The sequence below is a fragment of the Agrilus planipennis genome, unplaced genomic scaffold (assembly GCF_000699045.2).
Source record: "Agrilus planipennis isolate EAB-ADULT unplaced genomic scaffold, Apla_2.0 scaffold73, whole genome shotgun sequence".
NCBI lineage: Eukaryota > Metazoa > Arthropoda > Insecta > Coleoptera > Buprestidae > Agrilus > Agrilus planipennis.
Window position 1 is genome coordinate 43,687 of NW_020439682.1, and position 23,388 is coordinate 67,074.

General features: G+C 35.8%; 1 protein-coding gene across 1 annotated transcript in view; it reads left to right on the forward strand.

Annotated features, from left to right (window-relative positions):
• LOC108732411 (sodium/potassium/calcium exchanger Nckx30C) overlaps window positions 1-23,388 on the forward strand; it is a 79,044-nt gene that overhangs the window by 23,913 nt on the left and 31,743 nt on the right. The window contains exons 3-4 of the mRNA XM_025979421.1: window positions 12,799-12,985; window positions 22,544-22,773. Of these exons, the coding sequence (XP_025835206.1) occupies window positions 12,799-12,985; window positions 22,544-22,773 (417 nt within the window). The remainder of the gene's footprint in view (window positions 1-12,798; window positions 12,986-22,543; window positions 22,774-23,388) is intronic.

A 23,388-nucleotide genomic window follows, 5' to 3' on the forward strand; every position in this document is an offset into this window, starting at 1 on the left:
AGAGACAGATGTCGAACGCTGCCGAACGCGGAGGCCGATTGTACCTCTTTGTCGCTCGTTCCGCGCTCTCGCTTGCACTTCAAGCCTTAAATGGAACGCCTCAGAGCTAGGTAACGCCGCATGAGTCATGTTTTTTCGTGCGTGCAGCCGGCTCCATCGAATTATAAGACGTTGTCACGTCAAAAGCCTTAAAGGTTGATATTTAGTGACATGATACAAACCTGCTCATAAATGTTGTACCAAATATCAGGAAGAAAATGCCTATTATCTCTAGTTTTTCGCTTATCGAATAACGGGAAAGGCCGTGTAAATTCGAAGAATCGGTCGTAATATTTTTTCTTGTCTTGTACTATACGATCACTAAAATAATGTATTTCATGTTCTAAATCCACTTTTGGGGGTGGCTGAAACAATATAAATCGTATCAATTTACATTCAGTAAAAAAGAGTGCAGAACGACTAGTCACACGGCTTACGTTTGTGTGACTGAAAGGCGTTCGTAATTAGTATGTGGTTTAATGAAATTATTGCCAAAAAATGTTCCAATTTTCAGCGACGATCATTTCAATTGGACCTGTAGATATATCAAGGCTATAGGGATATTCTCATAGACGGAACCCCTGAGTGGTATCAGTTGACAGGTACATATGTCGGAATGTTGATCAAAATCAAAGCCATAGAAAAAGGTCATTGTGCCACTCTCTAGGTGATCACTAGTTATCATTAATATTAACGCTTATAATCCTGATTGTAATTTTTTTAATTTTCTTTTCTAGCTTTCTTTTCTAGTAAGGGAGGGAAAAGTAGGGAAAGAGCGGATGTAAAGATAGGAGACGAAGAATTAGAAGAAGTGGCCGATTTTAGATATCTAGGACGTCGGATAAGTCAGGGCGGAAGGAATAGTAAGGATATAAAGCAAAGGATAGCGCAGGGTCGTATCGCCTTCAATAAAAAGAAGTCACTTCTATGCTCGCGAACGGTTAATTTAGAAATTCGAAAAAGGTTGTTAAAGGTGTATGTTTGGAGCACTGCGTTATACGGGTGCGATACATAGACAGTGGACGTGGCGGAAAAGGAAAGGTTAGAAGCCTTCGAAATGTGGTGTTATAAGCGAGTGATGAGGATACCGTGGATAGAGAAGGCTAGAAATTAAGAGGTATTAGAAAGAGTAAGAGAATAGAGGACTCTATGGAAGTCGATAAGAAATAGCCGAGATAGGTTAGTAGGACACCTTCTCAGGCATGAAGGTCTAGTCAGAGGCAGAAACGGAAGTTAGGAGGGGTAGAGGTAGACCTATATTAGATTATTGTTCGCAAATGGTTAAGGATGTGGGTTGTTCTAGTTTTAGGGAAATGCGAAGTTTAGCTCAGGATAGGAAAGAGTGGAGGTACGTGTCCAACCAGTCTTAGGACTGACGACCTTGTGATGATGATTCTAGCTGTTATTTGACGTGAATAGTAGATATATAGATACTTACAATTGTACTTTTTTCTAAAACTACATTCTTTTGCTGTTGCAATTGTAGTTCTTGAACTGGCGTTAACCATACCCCCGATGACATTATTAAATTCAAACATTAGCTTACAAATTTCTCAAACAAAAATATTCTGCTAACTATAAAATGGACAACTTCTAATCAATCTGTCATTTTTTAAATGTATAAATGGTTGGCTTACTTTGATAAAGTTGTTGAGAGATATTGAAGCACGAATTTTGTGTTTTGTAACTATTAACTGGCTCATGACTAATGGATTCCATTAATTAGTTTTGTCTTTGACCTTGTTGATAATTTGTCAAAGTTAAAGCGTATTTTACAATGGCTGTACCGTTGAAAGTCTGAATTGTATGCTGAAATCTGTTTTTCAAAGTTTTTGTTTAACTTTTATTGTAGTTATAACTCTCTCCAAAAAGTTACGCTATATATAGGTTTCATCTGAATGACAAATATTATAAACATCCTTGTTTTAGCTTCTCATATGTATTAAAACAAGCGGTCTCCCGAGGGATAATCATCCTGAACCAATTAGGACAATATATTTATCCCCATTTATTTTCAATAAGAATAATTTGTTGTGATGTAGTTACAGAAAATCAATAATAAGCATTGACTTAATTTGAATATTGTATTTTATGTACGTATGTGTGTATATTGGTAGAACTGTTACCTTAATCCTGCAGAAGGGTACATGGAAATCCTTTTACAGAGCTTAAGGGTAGGGACAGACTTTCGGAATTAATGACTATGAAATATTATTTAAAGGATTAATTACTGTATAGTTGAAGTAGTCGGGTGGATTTGGTCCTCTGTGGTAATGTTCTAGTTCATACAAAAATTCAAATCATTTAATTCCTTACAAATTAAAAGATATCTACTCAATTAAATAGATGCCTGCATGTCCAAAGTAAATATGGAACTTTATGCATTGTTTTTTAAATATTAATGTGAAAATCAAGGTTAATGAGGGAAAATTGTTGGCGTTGTCACACACCCGCCGGGAATCGAACCCGAACAAGTAGTTTGCAGTGGATAGAAATTTGAATTTTCACATTAATATTCCATATTAACCACTATTAATAATTAAAAATGTCAGAATGTTTTTTTAATCAATTTTTTTATTAACGATTGATAAAGTTGAATCGAATACGTGCTTACTATGGTGCTACATTCCAGCTTTTTGTTGAACTCCTCCAGAAGCTTCATCGATTGTACAGGAGGTTGCCATGACCCCATTCTATTGTGGTTCCTTCAGTAATATTTCAATCACGCACTATAAAAAAGCTTGATTAAAACATAAAGAAAAACTGTCATTAATAAACCGTCAAAGCGAAAGTCAATTAGTTGGTTCATCACTACCAACCATCAAATTATTAGGTAGATGTCCGAAAGTCATCCTTTGTAATAAGCCAAGTACAACCGCCTTAACGACATCATTATTACTTTAAAGTAACATATATCTTTCATTTACTTTCTCTAGCGATATGCCCCTTTTAATGTCTTAGATGCGCGCTGGTAAAATCGTAGGTAAGGAGAAAGAAGCTCATTATACTCTCGACTGTTGTTCTTTAAACATACTTTTTCATACAGTACCTGCCAAAAGTTTTGTTCAATCATGAATAGTAGTGCGAGTCGAAATCAAGCGTTAAAGCCTTTAATATGTCTTCAAATATAAATAAACATCTCGTTGATATTTTCAGTAGTAAACGGTACTAACAACAGCACATTTGAGCAATGCAATTGTAGTAGATAAAATGGTCAATTTTTCCGTGCAGTACTGTACGGATTATACGCTCCTCACCGGTTAAGAGTTTGGCCGAGAGTTGTCTCCTTCCTTTTCTGGCCNCTCATTATACTCTCGACTCTTGTTCATTAAACATACTTTTTCATACAGTACCTGCCAAAAGTTTTGTTCAATCATGAATAGTAGTGCGAGTCGAAATCAAGCGTTAAAGCCTTTAATATGTCTTCAAATATAAATAAACATCTCGTTGATATTTTCAGTAGTAAACGATACCAACAACAGCAAATTTGAGCAATGCAATTGTAGTAGATAAAATGGTCAATTTTTCCGTGCAGTACTGTACGGATTATACGCTCCGCTACGAAGTGTACAAACGTAATTATTGCACATTTCCCGCAAAATTTTGCAACGGAACCTTGTTTGTCCACTCCTGTGAATCACTGCGAATTTTCGAGACAATTCATTTAGACGCAAGGACGAATTTGAAAGGCCCCTCGGTGGTTCCAGGATGTCACATTGTTTCAGAAATAAATCGCCTATTTTGACCCTTGTCTGCAAACCTTTTGCTGATGGAATTGCCAACCAGGCCTGGGGCTCTATTCGATATTGTTTTTCGGACTGTTTTGCCTTGCTCCTGGGATTCCGTTGCTCCAAACGTTTCACCGTTCCTTACTAGCGGCATCTTCAATGGTGACTGATATGGTTTGGTAATGATATCGGAATTGTTATGGTGGATGGTTTTTACTTTTTTTCCGGTAGATGACACATTTTTAATTTTTCAATGTGGATTTTTAATCGTCTTCGTTTACATTGTTAGCATTTTATTCTATTTCTAAAGCCCGAAGACTTAATTGGGGCGGTTGTATCTTTAAACTGTGTAATGCTGCCTATTTCCCAGAGCTGAGTGTAGTCTCATTGCTCGTTCATGTTCTATAAATGTAGTCCTTGCTACATTCACAATGCATACGGTAAACTCCTGGTGTGTGTCAGTAGTTGACCCAGAAGGTCTTTCACTGGTCGCAATTCATCTAATGTTTAACTATCTGGTTCAGATTTTGAATATATGGATTTTTCCCTTTCTTTCTGCCACTTGACCAATTAAAATAATTTTGTCACAGAAAAATAATACGTTTAAACAACCATATTCTGATGAAAGCCCAAATCTCAAGATTTGGTCCCCAAAATTTTTAATGGGTAGATCTCTCATATGGCAAAAGAACATTACTTCTTTGACATTTTCTAACTTGACTACTACATGACCGAGGGAGTAATTCGTGCGCTATTGAGACAAGAAAAAATTTTATACAATAATTCTCATTTAATTTAATGCGTCAAAAATCTTAACTACAATTGTACAGAGGAGGACGGAAAAAAGGGCGGAAGAACTATTAGGGGAAGGTCAATTTGGGTTTAGAAGAAATAGAGGAAAGCGGAAGGCCATTCTAACATTATGGAAAAAGGGAAGAGTGCGTACATAGGATTTGTAGATTTAGAAAAAGCTTTTGACAATGTTAAATGGACAAGATGTTAAATATACTTAAAAATGTAGGGATGAGTTACAGAGATAGAAGAGTGATACTTAGTTTGTATAAAGAGCTGGGGCTGCAACGTAAAAAAGTAAATATCAGGAAGGGAGTCAGATGGGATGCACACTGTCACCGCTACTTTTTAATCTATACATCGAAGACGCGATCAATATCATTAAAGACAGTACAACTGTAGGGATAGATATACAGGAGCAAAATATTGGTATGCTTAGATTTCCAAATGATGTAGCAGTATTGACAAAACAGTACCGTATGAAAATAAATAAAAGTAAAACAGAAATACTGGTATGCAACGGAATAAAAAGTAGGGAAAGAGCGAATTTAAAGATAGGAGACGAAAAATTAGAAGAAGTGGCTGATTTTAGGTATCTAGGAAGTCAGATAAGTCAGGACGGAAGGAGTAGTAAAGCATATAGGAATGTGTGGAGGTGCGTGTCCAACCAGTCTTACTGACAGACTGACAACCTTAAAATGATGTTGAAAATTAGCCTTAAATAGTTAATTGATTATAAATAATTGGTGAAAAATAGCTCTAATAAATTGATCATTTACAAAGTAAATACCTTGCACTATTGAGAAATAAAAATATTATAGTGCAACAATACATGTAATATATTGGCTCGCTGTATATTGTACTACAGGGTAGCGTTGCGGCGATCTTCGTTATCTGATTTTCTAGGTATAGACAAGAATAGTAATAATTAATAAACGACACAAGCAAATGAGCGTGTTAGGACTAACGTTTAACTCGCTGCTGTGATGAGTACATTTTTTTTGTTATATTGACTCACTTGTGTTAACGCAGACAAAAAAATCGTAGTCATTGTTAATGCAGTGTGTAAAGTTAACAAGCAATGTCTTCTAATGGCCTTCCATTTGGAATGAAACGTTTGCTAGTTAATGCTTAATATACGTTCGTTATTTCGAAGTATGTATGACGTTATTTCCCACAGTATGTTGCACAGTCGAGAACAAAGATTCAAGTGAGAACACAGTGTAGTCTAGTGAACTATTAATCATTAAGAGTTACACTTCAAATTATTATTTTCTACTGTATTACCTTCCTGTACCTATTGTATAGTATTTCATCCATGAACGTTACCACAGGATAAATTAGCTGACAGTATCGTACAAGTACCTGTTTNCAACCTTCAGATTTTATTAATAGCAACAGAATGCAGCAACACCCTTACACGCCATGTCCTATTTAGACCGATGTGACCCTAAAGTAGATACCCTACGTAAATCCTTTAGGAGTATGCCCTATTTAGTCTGGTTACACTTCAAATTATTATTTTCTACTGTATTACCTTCCTGTACCTATTGTATAGTATTTCATCCATGAACGTTACCACAGGATAAATTAGCTGACAGTATCGTACAAGTACCTGTTTACGTACATATGTATGTGTCCTTGGTATACGGATAATTACTTATCTAGTCCTGACAGATTTTCATACGTATTATGATAAAAGGTGAAGTGTAAAGTTGAAATCTGATCCAGGAGAATATTATGACAGTGTATTATCATCTACTACTAACTGAAATATTTCATATATTTTTTATCCTGTTCTTAGTTTTCGTAGTTATAGAAATGCCTTAAATGTCAATTTAGAAGTGATTAACACTAAATAGTTATACAATTAAGCGTTTTGGCAATTAAAAAAACGTTTCAGGTTGATTTTTACCTACCCATCATTATTAATAAATGGTAAGTATACTTCATTTACTTTTTCTAGCGTTGTGCCCCTTCCAATGTCTTAGATGCGAGCTGGCAAAATCGTAGGTAGGGAGAAAAAAGCTCATTATACTCTCGACTCTTATTTTTAAACATATTTTCCCATACAGTACCTGCCAAAAGTTTTGTTCTATCATGAATAGTAGTGCGAGTCGAAAACAAGCGTTAAAGCCTTTAATATGTCTTCTAATATAAATAAACATCTCGTTGATATTTTCAGTAGTAAATGGTACCAATAACAGCACATTTGAGCAATGCAATTGTAGTGGATAAAATGGTCAATTTTTCCGTGCAGTACTGTACGGATTATACGCTCCTCACCGGTTAAGAGTTTGGCCGAGAGTTGTCTCCTTCCTTTTCTGGCTTATTGCTGTTATTTTCTACTTTGCGCCGGTCAAACTGAAGGTCACATCGCTACAGAAAGTAAACGAAGTATACCAAAATATCTAAAGGCGCTTATTTAAATTGGACAAATTGATTAATTAAAGGAAAAGACTGTAAAAAAGCGATTTCAGGGAAAATATTTATTTATTTATTATTTTATGCTGGAATGATGACCGTTTGGACCTCAAGGGTGGTATCCTGTTAGTTTTTAATTTCATTATAATCATATTTGCGCCAAAATAGTTTCCCTCTTATTCAAAGAACCTGACGTTTGATCATTGCATTTTCTGATTTAAGATCAAAGCAAATTGAACTTAAAAGAAGAAGAAGAATTGTACTTTTTCGAGTAAATCTTTGAAAGCAAGAAAATCGCACTTTATGCTGGAATGATGACCGTTTGGACCTCAAGGGTGGTATCCTGTTAGTTTTTAATTTCATTATAATCATATTTGCGCCAAAATAGTTTCCCTCTTATTCAAAGAACCTGACGTTTGATCATTGCATTTTCTGATTTAAGATCAAAGCAAATTGAACTTAAAAGAAGAAGAAGAATTGTACTTTTTCGAGTAAATCTTTGAAAGCAAGAAAATCGCACTTTTTTAAATTTGCGCGATGTTGGTTTAAAAAATTTAGTAACGATTTTCGTCCATTTCATTTCGTTTTAAAGAGATATCTCCTCGATTTTCAGATTCAACTAACCGTTAACGACAGTAATTTGTTGACAAACTAATTAGGAGTCCGTTTCTGAACCCGGTTTCCATTACAATCCCGACTCGCCATTGCATTCGCTTTCGTTTTAATTTAAAAGAAACAAATGGATCCTTTCAAAACAGTAACTCCAACAACCCTTCAAAAGAAGGCGTCCCGTAATTAACGAAAGAAAGAAACAAAAAAGAAGCGGGGTTGGTACGGGAATCCTCAATATTGCTGTTTCTGTTTTCTGAATAGGCAATTACGTTTTAGTTTTGAGCAAAAATACTAGAGTCACGTGCTCTCAAAATTCAAGCACAATGTCTTCTTTTTCTATGACCCATTTTTAACAATCCAACAGTTTTCATTTTAAAAGCGTTGGAACGAAATCGAAATACTAAACTCAATAAGCTTACTTTCATCTTAGAATTAAATGTGTTAATAGATAGTCATTTTACGATTCGTAAAAGATGTCAGGATGAAATAAAAATGTCTTTTGTTCATACCATTGCTATGCATAGGAGAAATGCTCAAGAAATCTGTTTTCCTGATTACTCAGACGTACTTAACTCTGCATCTCTTGTGGTTTCCAATGAAGATCCTTGAATTTGAATAACCTTATGTAAGCATTTTGTATACATATATATGCAATGACTCTCATGGGTCAAGAGTGTTTCCACCTTCTCTTTGACACCCCTTAAAGACACCGGCTCAACGTCCAACAGCAAGAACTATTTCTAGTACAGTTACTGTACACAGCATTAGTTTTTTCATTCTTGAAAATGTGATACTACAACCATATTAAAATACTTCATAATACAGGATATTAAAAATAGTTTGTAATGTTCGTGGGTTTAACAAAATTTCTAAGATTGATAACGACAAAAACTATTTATTTACACTACTGTTGATATATCACTATTCACTGCGCTATTTATTTCACTGCTATAACTGTCAATTTATTTCTGGATTCATTTCTGCAACGGTTAATTTATTTTTCCCCCTTTCGGCGATCGTCTCTTCCTTTGAATACTCTTTTTTGTTTACTTCCTGGAACCTTCTGGAAACATCCGGATAGTTTATTTTTTTCTTTGAACTGTTTAACTGCTTTCCCAGAAAGCAGGTACGACACACACATTTACAAATACGGCGAACATTAAGAAAGGCGCCTGCGGGTAGTCGGCGAATCGATAACCCATTCACGCACACGTGTGCCCAATCGCACACAAACACACTCATGCTCGCTACAATATAAATCGCTGTAAAAAAAGATGGTGTATTTATAGCATTACACGCGTTAGAGGTTAAATTAGGTTATGTTAGGGTAGGGTAGGGTAGGTTTGGTTGGATTATATGTAGATTGACGCGCGTTAGGTGTTCTATACAGATACTAATACTTCTATTTTCGTATTTATTAAGTTCATATAAGTATACGACGTTTCCTATATTAAAGTTGACAGTATTAATAACTATTAAAATAAATTGAATTTTATCTACGCAATAAATTTGAACCGGCTACTGCTTCTGTGAGAGGGCAGTTGTGATAACGATGAAAACAATTTAGATACATCCCTTTACTTCGGCGTTCGTCCTTTAATGTGCTACAGTAAATTAACGCTTTATAAGGCCTAGTAAAAGCGTCACTAATAAGACTATTAAGTTGCCCTTGCGATGTTTATGACGTCTTACACTGTAACCTGCTACTTATTACACCATTATCGCCAAGTCTTTCACACTGTGCCTTATGTAATAAGACTAGTATTGCGCTTCTAACAGAGCCTCTTACATATCGTTTCTGTATTAATCGTATACGTATTTATTGTCACGCAATTTTAAACAGGTAATTAAAATTTATTACGTAGAAACATAAAATTGTGTGCGATGAAAAATAGTAGATTATAACCCTTTGATGGGGTAGATATAAGACACCATACGATGATACATCTTATAAGTAATATAACAAGTAAGTGTATTTATATCGCTTATGCTTAATAAATCATGGTAATATAGTTGGGACCTTCAAAATTGGCATAGTCCGCAATAGAAAGATCACATTTACTTTCTTCTTTCAACTTACTAACGAGACTAGAGCGGTTGCTGACAGACGTTATAAGGAATACTTTAAACATAGAAAAGAGACGTCAGGAATTGCAGCGGACACTAATTAAGAAAAATGAATAACATTGCACCAATTGATGTGTAACAGAAACAGATGCAGACAATCAGAATTTGAGCATTTTGTCAGAATTGGAGATCACAGAATTCAACATATTCAAGGGTTTAGGAAAATAAAGACGCTTATTTAAAGATATAATTCCAAGCAAATATAGAAAAGAGATGTCAGGTAAGAATTGCAGCGGACACTAATAAAGAAAAGGAATAACATTACATCAATTAATGTGTAACAGAAAAAGATGCAATAAACAGAATACGTTTGTTTAAAGATATAATTCCAACGAGGAAGTTATAAAGCCGATCCTGATCTTCTAACCGCTGCACCGCTTACTTTTATTCGGTTTTCTCTATTCACTTTGTCTGTACTACTCATGAAACATTTCCTAACTTAACAAGGGCGTGTTCAAAACGCAACAAATGACTACAGTTCCAAGTGGAAACAAGAAAGAAGATACGTTAATTCTCACAAAGAATTTAATGCGAACTTTGTCAATTTTGATCGAACCAACTATACTTGTATTTCAGTACCACGGAAAATGTAATTACAGGAAACAAAGATTGCATATTACAGGCACCCTTAATTGAATGCTAAATGGTTGTTTTAATCTTCGATCGGATTTAGCAAATACACCTTTGATGAGAACGGCAGGTTTATACAAAAACATTAATCAATTGCAAAATAGAACTTTTGAACGGTATTTTCAGTCACTAAATAAATAGTGAGTTACAGCCGTTATAGAAAAGAACATTAATTTAATACTTAAAAGTTAATCGTCTTAGTTTTATTTTAAGAAAAAAAAAATGAATTACCACAAAAATTTTTGCATATCGAAAAATAACAAATCAATTGTAGCTACTGTGGTCGCTCATGTTGTTTAAGAAAGTGGAAAACAATTTTTTATTGCATTGCCCTTTCTTTCGACACTTATTAACGATACGACTTTTGTGTCACGTTAAAGCGCCGCAACTGTACATTGCTGTAGATTTTCGAAATTATCCATTCAGGAAGTGATAAAAAAATTCATTTATTTAAAATAGAAAAAAGCTTTATTACTTTTCAAATAAGGGAAATATATTAAATGGCTTAATGTATTAAAAACGACAAAATCTTTAGAGCTGCTGTAAAATTATTATGTACAGCGAAAGTTCTAAAGAAGCGAGTGAAGAGCCTGCATTATTATCTGTACAGATAAAAGCTTTAAAGAAAAGGATGTGTGCACGTATGTGAATATGTATCTATACGATCCTTTCTTTCGACCGTAATGAAATGTCCTACTTTATCTTTTATCTTTTCTATGAAACTATTACAGAAGAAGAAAGCAATTCATCTTTTCAGTGACATTCACCGATAGACCAAGCGTTGTTGCATTTTTTTGTACTTATCCTTTATACTTTTAGAAAGATTAATAATTTTATTTCTATCCGTTTAGAAAATCACGTTCTAAAATGTCTTTGTAGGTATCTATATAGGTTCTTTTTAGCTTTAAATAAAATGGACGCGGTACTGACAGATCAGTACTGTATGAAAATAAATAAAAGTGAAACTAAAATACTGGTATGCAAGGGAAGAAAAAGTAGGGAAAGAGCGAATATAAAGATAGGAGATGAAAAATGAGAAGAAGTGGCTGATTTTAGATACCTAGGAAGTCAGATAAGTCAGGATGGAAGGAGTAGTAGGGATATAGGGCAGAGGATAGCGCAGGGTCGTGTCGCCTTTAATAAGAAGAAGTCACTTCTATGCTCGCGAACGGTTACTTTAGAAATTTGAAAGAAGTTGTTAAAGGTGTATGTTTGGAGCACGGCGCTGTACGGGTGCGAAACATGGACAGTGGGCGCGGCGGAAAAGAAAAGGTTAGAAGCGTTCGAAATGTGGTGTTATAGGCGGATGATGAGGATATCGAGGGTAGAAAAGGTTAGAAATGAAGAGGTATTGGAATAGGAGAACAGAGGACTCTATGGAAGTCAATAAGAAATGGCGAGATAGGTTGGTAGGACACCTTCTTAGGCATGAAGGTCTAATTCGAGACATATTAGTGGCAGAAACAGGAGAAAGGAGGGGTAGAGGTAGACCTAGATTAGATTACTGTTCGCAAATAGTTAAAGATGTGGTTTGTTCTAGTTTTAGGGAAATGCGAAGTTTAGTTCAGGATAGGAAATAGTGGAGGTGTGTGTCCAACCAGTCTTAGGACTGACGACCTTATGATGATGATGATGATGATGATGATGATGATACGTATGGACTTTCTTAAATTATTTTGTCGTCTTACATTTTCCAGAATTCACATAACTCAACTCAGTTTTGTGAATGCTATTATAATTTGGACGTAGATTTAAGAGGTAATTAATTAAGTTTCATGTACGGGCTAACTCCTCCTATTCAGGATAGAAGATTATCTTGTAGTAACAATCTAAACTCCAAAACTGATGCTTCATGCTTTTATTGTCCACGGTGGTGTGGTTCTAGGAATTTCAATTTATTTTCCCCAAACTGAATTTTCCAAATTCCAACGCACTTTTTATCTCACTTAATACGTTCCCCACCGTCGGTTTTGGAACTAACTTTTATCCACTTTTTTACAAATGTAGCATGTTAATAACTAAAGAGTATTGTAAATATAGGTATGAATCCTTATCATAATAACTAGACAAAAATAGTTTCTATACGGGTTACAGCAAAAATCACTAGTCAGGTTTTGAAATGATTACTGGATGTAAGCTAAGTTTAAATGAAGTAAACTTTAATGACATTTGATTGGAGTTTTGAAAGAACAAGGTTATAGTTTTCACCAGAACCAGATTCACTGTCAACTCAAGGACGAAGGTATTCAATACTGACAAAAAGATACGTGTTTGGTCTAGATCTGGTTCATAAAAACAATAGCATTTTTCCAATGATGCGCATCAAATCAATAAGTAGCTACTTATAAAATGTTTCGTCCTCATCGAGGATAAGAAAAGTAGGATCAAATATCCCTTACTATGCGTCTTGTAGAGTGTTAATCGTGCACGTTTTCTGTCATTTCAGCATGGCACAGCGGCGACATCAAGTGAAACAAGCGTCGGGACGCAGCCCGGAGGTAGCGTGACTTCACGGACGGCGTCGGAGACGGCGCCAGTGCCACCAATGACTGGTCAGCATCATCACACGGGCGCCAAGTTCAGACATGGCCTACTACAGCTCATGATACACACCATCGATCCAATGCACGACGGTAAGAAATCAATTTTATCATAAAATACTGTTTTACACATGCACAGTTTGTTCAAAAGATAAGACGTTTAATCAATAACATCATTTCGTGTTGCGGCTATTGATGGTTCTATCAGTAAAATGCGATATTCTGTAGTATCGTAGCAAAGAAGAGAAAACAAATTCAGATTAGCTAAAGCTTTCTGTGTTAGTAACAAGTAACTGAGATACCAGATATCAAGTAGACAACTTTGTGTAATACTATGAAATACTCACTGCAGTTAGCAGTAAATGTTGTGAGATGACGATTGATTTTTGTGCGCCACAAGAGATTAAAGCCCAGTTCACAGTATCGTTTAAGTTACTGTCTAGTCACGGTCAGATATCGTAGGAAAGAAATATCCCGGTGTATTGACTGGACCGTGGCTTGACTGTTCCATATACTTAGTAAGAATGTCGCTATATGAAACGTATGCTATAATATTTTACTTGACTGTAACCGTACCGTGACTTAATCGACAGTATGAGTCGGACTTAAACCTGCAGGATTGAACGAAGGCAGAGATTTTATTCTCAGTAAAGTCCTTATCTTCCTTCCTCCTGTTTGTCCTATTGACATTTTTTGCGCTCCATTTAAGTCCGATTCACACTATTGGTCAAGTCACGGTTTAGTCACGGTGAGATCAAAGTTGGAATCATATACTACGGTGAATTGACTGGACCGTGACTATTCCGTCCCGTGTACTATGAATATTTTACTTGTGACCGACCGTGACTTAATTGTGAGTTGACCGATCGACAGTACGAATGAAAAAGAATTAAACCCAATTCACACTATCGGTCTAGTGACGGTCCGATTAAATATAAAATACTCCGGTGAATTGAGCGGACCGCGACTTTTTCGTCCTGTGCAATATGAATATTTTAGGTACTTGTGACCGACCGTGAGTTGACCAACAGTATAAATCGGACTTAAATCTGCTCGGTTTATCGTCTACTATTTGTGACTTTGCTATCCCGTTTAGTATAAATATTTTACTTGTCACCAACCGTGACTTGATTGTGAGTTGACAGGCAGTATAAATAGGGCTTAAAGTTGCTCGGTCTATCTTTCACTATTTCTCTTTGTCTTACTGACTTTTTGTGTTCCAAAAGGGATTAAAGCCCGATTCACACTATCGGTTAAGTCACGGTCTAGTCACGGTCAGATCAAAATATCGTTGGAACCAAAAACATCTAATGAATTGACTGGGCTGTAACTTTATCGTCCTGTGTAGTATGAATATTTTAGGTACTTGTGACCGACCGTGACTTGATCGTGAGTTGACCAACAGTATAAATCGGAATTAAATCTGCTCGGTCTATCGTCTACTACTTCTGCAACAGGAATTAAAGCCCGATTCATATTATCGGTCAAATCACGGTCTAGTCACTGCCAGACCAAAATATCGTTGGAACCAAATACTCCAGTGAATTAACTGAACCGTGACTTTTCTATCCCGATAGTATGAATCGGGCTTAAACATGTTCGTTTATACGAATGGAACGATTTTACTTTTGGTTAGCATCTTCCCTTCCACTACTTCTGTTTATCCTACTGATACAAGGGATTAATGCCCGATTCATACTATCGGTTAGACCACGGTCTAGTCACGGCCGGAGTAAGATATTGTCAAAGGGAAATACCACGGTGAATTGACTAGACCGTGCCATGATCGGAAGTTATAAGTTACAATATTTTAAATAAAAGTTATTTCGTAGAACTTAAATGTTTATGCCTTTAATTCCAAATAATTAGGTAAATTAATATACGAAAAGACATTTTCAGCTCACATATTTGTGTACTTTTGTAATTTCATAATGTATCTACTGGATTGATACCAACCGGTACCAATATGAGGGCGAAATTTATCGAAAATTATAAAGCATTTCAACCTTCAGATTTTATTAATAGCAACAGAATGCAGCAACACCCTTACACGCCATGTCCTATTTAGACCGATGTGACCCTAAAGTAGATACCCTACGTAAATCCTTTAGGAGTATGCCCTATTTAGTCTGACCTGGCCCTAATGTGGAAACCGCATCTGAACTACACAAGGCAGTAACTTGATCAGTGCAAAATTACGCACTTTAATCAGGTGCACAAGGAGGCTACCACCCTCAAATGTTACATTTCTCATCCCGGTCCAATTAAAATTACCTATCAGGACCCTATCTGAATTCAGGTTTGCCCAATGGGATCCAGACGGCAGCCCTGTGTGAGTGAGTGTGTGTGTGAGTGTGTTTGTGTGTGTGTGTGTGTGTGTGTGAGTGTGTGTGTGAGTGTGTGTGTGTGTGTGTGTGTGTGTGTGTGTGTGTGTGTGTGTGTGTGTGTGTGTGTNGTGTGTGTGAGTGTGTGTATGTGTCTATGTTCGTTCTTCTTCTTCTCTCTTCTTATTTCTATGTGTCAATATCGTGCTCTTCGTTTTTCCCTCTCCTTTTCCTTCCTTTCCCTTATCCATATTATATTTAATAATCCTGCATGAGCTCCTGGGCCCGTGATCCGTTGTATTCAATTTCCTTGCTCTTTTCCCGTGTGCTCACGTTTTTCCAGGACATGTTGTACTGTTTCCTCCTTTACCTTTTCTTTTTCCAGTATTTAATTGTATCTTGTCTTTTACTTTTAAACATTCTTTAAGTAGATTACTTCCGTCTTTTCTAATTTTCTCCTCATGTTTTATTTGCTCTTTTTCTTATCTTGTTTGCCATCTTTTCTTTGCCTGTTTCTAATTCTAGTAGGTAGCTTAATGTTGTTTGATCAAGCCTGAGGATCCATTTTATGTACTCTTTTGATTACTTTGTGCTCTACTTTTTTTATTTCTTCTCTACTTATTTCGTCTTCATCTTTCTCTTTGTTTTTATTTCAGTTTTCGTATTTCCAATGCATAATTCTTCTACGTCTATTCCGTTCATTTGAATCTTAGTGTTCTAGCCATTCCGACATTTTTATTTTTTCACTTATTTTCTCTCTTCTGAACCTTTTATTGTTTATGAGTTATCTTTTCTGGCCTCCAACCATTTTCTTGTTTCTTGTTCTTCCTTCTTTCTGACAGTTAACAGTCTGCATCTTTTTCTCACCATGTAGAAGTCTTGTATGTTACCTTCCTCTTTTGTTACACTTCTCTTTGTTTCTTTTAGCTCTTGCTTTATTTGATGGTACTCTTTCGATTTCCTTATTAGAAAAGGACCTTGACGAATATCCCACAATTAATACTAATTTGTTTATTTATTTATTTATCGAAGGCGTTTTAATCACCGTGAAAAAACATCAAGATGTTATTTCTCGAAAAAATATCAATTATTTTACATGATTGTCCGATCATAATAGTAATTACACCTACTTACGCACTTAAATTTTATATTGTTCTCCTCGGCAATTAAAATTACTTTGCTCTCGCATAAAATTATACGTTAGTAGGTACTAGAACAGCTATTTGTTGCACTGTCGTAGGTCGGTCTCTACCTCGGTGGACGAACATCGAGTGTAGGTGCGATTTTCCTTAATTTACATTTCCCGTTTCGCTCAATCCCATGGACGTTCTGCAGCATCCGGAACGGAATATGTGCCCGTGCTGCACTTGGCTCTCTTCCAGCATTATTCAGGTTAAGCCTTCATTTGACAAAACTCCACTGTATGTATAGTTTGTACTTACGTGTCTATATATACATACATACGTGCGTGTGTTCGTAGACATGTACATAATGTGTACATGTACAGAAGTCCGCATCTGGGTAAGTCGTAAAGGGATGCCTTTATGGGCTCTAAACGATAACTACCTCCAACCAAGTTCTTACACTGAGAATTGTAATCGATAGAGTGTCCAGGATATTGTTAAATAGAAAGGACAAAGTTTACTGAGAAAACGAGTTGGTTTCTAACGCTTTTACTGCCCTTAATGAAATTTGAAACTGTGTCTAAATAACTTTTGATAACCCGAGTCTGAAAAGTCTGTAAAAGTACCATCGGTTGAGCAGTTTTGAAGACAGACAGACAAACAATTGTTTTAATATCAGAAGGACAAAGGGCGATATATAACCTGAGATGGGATAGGGTAGTATAACACCTCAGACATGAAGAGCTAGTTGGAGGCGTATTAGAAGCATAAACTGGAGTTAAGAGGGGTTGAAGATTGTGTTTGTCTAGTAGTTTGGCTCAAGATAGAAGGAAGTATCGGTTTGCGTCCAACCAGTCTTTGGACTGAAGATATTGTGATGATTATAAGAAAAAGTTTATCAAAAATTTGCATAATTCATGAATGATTTTAGTGTCTGCTTGTGGTTTGTTCGGTTAGGAAACTCCCACAATTTTGCAAAATCACCAGAACACTACAACCGTATAAATATTGAAGCTTTTTTCGTTTTTCGCCATTCAAATCTAAAAGTGTTGTTCGCGTGATTTATTTTCTTGCCATAAAAAAATATCTTTACTTCCGCTACGCTAAATATAATAAGTTTTCCGCTACCATCCATATTTATTTTACGTTAAAGCCGTTTCTTATTCGTGCCACTATGAATTTAAGAAGATCCCCCGGGATTTGCGAAGTCTGGAAAGATCATATACTTGGTAGCAAACAAACTCGAAACTTTATTAGCGTGTCGTTTAGTGATTTGTATTTCAGTTTTTCTAGACGGAAATATATCAAGAATAGAAATGCCTAAACTGGATTTAGAACTAGCAGCGGCGACTCGTGGGTTTGCTAGACTGGACTGGACACGATGAATAAATTTCAAATCTTATCATGTTAAAACTGAATGGTTATAGAAAATACTACAAATGGCGCAGTAAACGTAGTATTTTCTAAAACGCACTGTTAAGACAGCAGGTAAAAGTTGGTCTATGTTCTGTCGGAGCTGCCTGCGACGCGCTGATGAAATCCAAAAAGATCGAAATCGCGATCCGCGTCTGGCAGTTTTGACAGAATACAGACCACTTCGAATTATTTTACTGAATGGTTGTGTTTTTAGTTTTTCATAATTTCAAGTAAAAATTATTAGATTTCTCTGTATCTGCGAAATTGTATGTCAGTGCGGAATTTTCTAACAATTTCACCCTGCCCATTTCAGAGAGAGAACTATTTACACGTGTCTAATCCTATAGGACGTTGTTCGCAAATGTTCCCTTTGCCCTGGAGAGACCCTTTGGTCGACATCAATTTGTTCAACGGTTCGGTCTTAGTCATCATTTAACGATAAGTTACACCTTCAGTCAGTTGCGTTACGGCGAAGCCGGATGTCATTAATTATGTAAAAGAGAAAAGTTTTAGCCGATTACAAAACGGTTGAAAATTACTCCTTTCGTAGACACGTAGGCTTATGTAAAATTGTAGAATTGTACAGAGGCGACCGATTTAACTCTTTAAAGAATAGAGTTTTGTAAAATTTCATTCGAGTTTAAAAGATATTTGCGAATTACCACATTCTGGACTTAATTAACCAAGTTGTATCGTTTAAGCAGAGTCTTCAGTTGAAAATGAGCAATTTTGAGGTATTCAAGGTAGAAATAAACAAATGGAAAAGAGCGAATGACAGTTGGCTTTTTCCATCCTGAAAAAGGAATTGTGTAATATCCCTGTATTTGAGGCCACAACTAGTTAGGTCAGGCAAAATAATTGAAAAGTCGATTTATGTAAACCTTTAGGAATATTTTCATTGAGATTAGAAGATATTTACGAATTACGACATTCTGGACTTAATTAACCAACTTGTATCGTTTAAGCAGAGTATTCAGTTGAAAATGAGCAATTTTGAGGTGTTCAACGTAGACATAAACAATCATTCGAGTGTGCAGTAGGTTTTTTTTCCATCCTGAAAAAGAAATTTTATAATATCCCTGTATTTGAGACCATAATTGTTCAGGTCATGCAAAATAGTTGGGAAATTGATTTATATGTATAGGAATATTTCTATTGAGATTAGAACGTTAAGTGTGTAAAGAAATATTTTCAAGTTTATTACCAAAATAACGCGTATTTTTCATACGACTTTTTAATAGATAGAAACAGCCTTCTGTAAAGGAAAATCCTTGGTTACTATACATACAATCGTATTATGTGCGTTGCTAACAAGTTCAAGGTAACTTGGATCAATTTTACTTTGACAAAGCTTTCGCTGTTTGTGTACATGTTGCAGACAATGTGATTAAATAGCGATTATACATAATGGCCGGACATTATGTATATTGACTAATTTGAGAAATTAATTTATATCTAGACGCTATTCATAGTAATACACATGGATAAAAGGGTTGTAATGGTTGAAAATTGAATGAAATTAAATAAAGAAAGGACATTATCCATCAACAATAGCCGAAATAAAAAAACCCAGGGTAACCTTAACTGATTTAATCCGTTAAACAAAGTTATGGGTGCACTAAATTTAATACCCATGTTTACTGGTTTTGGTAAAGAAATGTCATTTTTTTAAGAAAGTTTTAATTTTTAGTAGCAGTTAATTTCCTCATTAATTTGAGGTAAGCTTAAGTGGAAAGAAATTAAATTAGTTTTACGTTAATGTTTGATCATTGTTGGAATGTCCTTCCTTAACTTTCGGCTATAATCGTGACTCCTTCTTATCTTTACCTACCCCTGTAATATAAAACAAACTAAAATGTATTTCTTTTGTTACTTTATTCATAGTTTACTATATATTTCGTGAAAAGGGTAGATTAAGGATAAAACTTTTATTGAAATCCTTCTGTTGTGGTTTCTACAAAGACAGTATCTTATCTGAATATGTTTCAAAATTAAATAAAATGTTGGAACAAAGGATATAACATAAAACGTTGCTGAGATGACCTTTGCAAGTTTTTAAAGTTACGTGCACACCTACGACAAAACGAAGCAGCATTTGCAAAAACGACGAAAAGAAAAAAACAGGATGATGATCACTAACCATTCCCACCACGTCAAATGGTAGCTTGTTATGTGGTTGGACCTCTGCCAGCTGTATGAGGGTTTTTGTTAAAGCGTAAATAGTGGTTTTACGAGTGTTGTAACTCTAGACACACATACCTCGTATAGTTTCGAGATTGTGGTCGTAATTCCGTTTACTTTATTAGCATTTTTATTTGGCATTACCTCATAAGCTTTTTGAGAGGGATGATAAACAATTTCTGGACAATGTGAGTAAATATAAGGAATCTAGGATTGCGTATAGAGACCAGTTGTCATAAAACATACTGCACATAATTATGTGGCGATATCCAGCACATGTTTTAAAATTGTTTCTTTTGTGTACATATTGTAAATACCTTTCTGAAATATTTCTTTTCTATTTTCGATTAGGGTCTATAGAAATTCCTTCCTTTTGTAAATAATCTATTGTATTTTGCTTATCTATTTAAATAACTGTATTGCTGTACTTTCTTATAATCCCTGTAACATTTCATCTTTCGCGTACTAACCGCATGGCGTCTGTACCTTCCATTCCTTCCTAATTGCAATTTTACAATCGGTTTCTTCGGTGGTTGACCCTGCCATCAATTTCTTGGTATTTCTGATATTAAAGTTTCCATACTTCAGTACTTCCCTACTCGTATCTACTACCCACTCTATTCCTTCCTGGTATAACAGTTTTTCATTTTTCATAAATACAAAAATGAGTTCGTCTTCCGCCTTCAGCAGAACAAGTCTCTTCTCTTTTCGTTAAGTTGTAAATATATGTTGTTGTTATCTAGTTTTATTCATTCGTATTATAAGTCCTCCTCAAAACCTTCTCAAACAAAGTGACCCAAAACAAAAATTAATTAATTAATTAGTGTGGATTATCAATTCAAATTAAGACAAAGCAAAAGGAAAACAAAATGTTTTAGCTACTGTTAATAAGGATTAATGAAAACAAAATACTTGAATAATATTCGACAGTATTTCGTAGTTCTCTATTCACGATGAGTAACTTAAAAACAGTAGGTGCAGTTAGGAGCAGTTGCAAGAACCCTTTTGATAAAACGGCTTAGTTTTCTCATTGTCTTCCTGGCAGAACTTTAGAAACTGCAAGATTTTCATCATGCTGAGTTAGCACCAGCACATACGCCTGATAACTTGGAACAAAATCCCCATTGATGTTTCGCTTTTCTACTAGGTACAATTTCAACAAAGGAAAAATGGTCCTTTGTCTCACGAAAGCTCCTGCGAGAATAATTTTGAAAATAATGAAATAGGTAGACTTAACGAACACGAAGACATTTACAATTTTATTTTTATGTTTATAATACCACAGAAACATTATTATCATACGGTCGTCTGTCCTAAAACTGGTTGGACACGCGCCTCCGCCCTTTCTTATCCTGAACCTTTTTTTAAACCTAAAATATCCCACATCCTTAACTATTTAAGAACACTAATCTAGGTCTACCACTATTCCTATTTCTTCTTCTAATATGTCTAACTAGCTCTTATTCATGCCCATATCTTTTTGACTTCAAAAGCGCTCTCTACTCTTCTACTCTTTTTAATACCTTCTCATTTCTAACCTCTCTATTCAAGGTATCCTCATCGTTCGCCTGTAATAACATCACATTTCGAACGGTTTTAGCCTTTCCGTTCGCGTTTTGCACCCTTACAGAGTCGTGCTCCAGACACACAAATATAAAATGCGAGCCTTTACAACTTCATTCCAATAAACATTGTTATAAATTGCAAAGCTTGACTTCTTAACGTTTTTGTTTTTACTTTAGTGACCTTCTACTATATCTAAGTGGTATGTAATTTTAAGGGTAGGTTAGGTTAGGTAACATATTGAAATATTTAGTGTTTTAGAAAATTTTATGTAACGAAGAGGTTCCCATTATTCCATGGAAGTTGCACCGTCGTTTCGATAATAGTTGAACTGACGATGCGACATTTTAATTTCATATATTTAGTATATATAATTAAATTAGTAAAAAATCGACGGATCTGTAACCTTGTATGAACCGAGCGGCATGGCCTAGAGGTTTAGACCATTGCTTAGCATTCGGGAGGATGCCGGTTCGATTCCGGGTCTGTCTGCCTTAGTCCAAGTTTTTCTGTGGTTTCCTTGGATCACTTAGGCAAATGCTAGGGCAGTAATATTTTCTTCTGTCTTCATTTCGTCCGTCTCATCTTTCTCACCCGAACCACCACCCACCCATTCCCACGATTCCTGAAAGCAGGCTGAAGAGGGCCTTCCGCCCTACCTTCCGGCGTAGTCCGGAGAGACTGCCCTTCCACCAGCATTACTAGCTGGTGGGAATGAAACACCCAAAAGTTTTTTTTTTAACCCTGTAGGCTCGGTTTGTCGTGGTTGCTGTTGTCATCTCTCGTAGCTTAGTGGTCAGAGCAGTGTTGCGTAAAGCCAAAGGTCCCAGGTTCAATTCCCGGCGGGGGTGTGTGTATGACAACAGCAACAAAAAAAATTCCCTCATTAACCTGAGAGTAGTTTGTAGTATATGGAAAATTGAAAATGAATTTTCACATTAATATAACGGACGATTTTCGTAAATTTGATGAAAGTGCATTGAAAAAATCGGTTCGATTTAACGTGGTTGTTACCGTAATCGATTGTAATTTTCTCGTTTCAGGCAAAGTGGACGAGAAAGCGACCCAGTTGCATGCCATTGCTTCTCTGAGGGTGCTGCTAGATGCGACAAAGCCTCAGAATGGTGCCGCGACCAGTTCGGCGGCGAATTATGTGAGTGCTGCCAAGCAGGAAACGATGCTAACGCCAACTAATCGGGGAAGTACTGGGGAAACTGCATCCGACATCCCCAATGGCATTACCAACCCCATCGGTGACATTAACTTGGACACGGTAAGATGCGTCGATCATTGATCAGTTCCTTTACTACATACATACCTATATATACATATGTAGATAGTTCGTAAAGTAGATTCGCTGCAATAATCTCCATTTCCACGATAGCTACGGTGACTAAAATCACTTCGCATCCTTTGAGATTTAGGAAGGTGATAAAGTACTCACGAGAAAACGCGTGGATAAGGTAAAGGTTACATTTGTAAGTCGCATTTGACCTTTAAATTCCAGAAAATGGAAATAATACCTGCTAAATATATTTATAGAGCCCCTTGCTTAAAAATTCATGATTATAAAACGTTTAACGTTTAAAAAAGCGGGTGTAAAGATAAAAATAAAGGAAAAACAAACCATTTCTGGCANAAACCTAAATTAAATTTTTAGTTATTGTTTTCTTTTCAAAATTATCATGGGGGCTATAATATGAAAGATATGAAAGATATGAAAGAGGCGATTTCGTTGTTTTTTGCTCTTCGCCATGGGGTAATATCAACTTACACAAAAATATTTTGGGGTAATGATTAAAAAAGGTCCCCGACCGCTGGCCTATAGTTTCATAAATTAAATGACTATTCTGTCTATGATAATTTTCCCTTATTGTCTGAAAACATT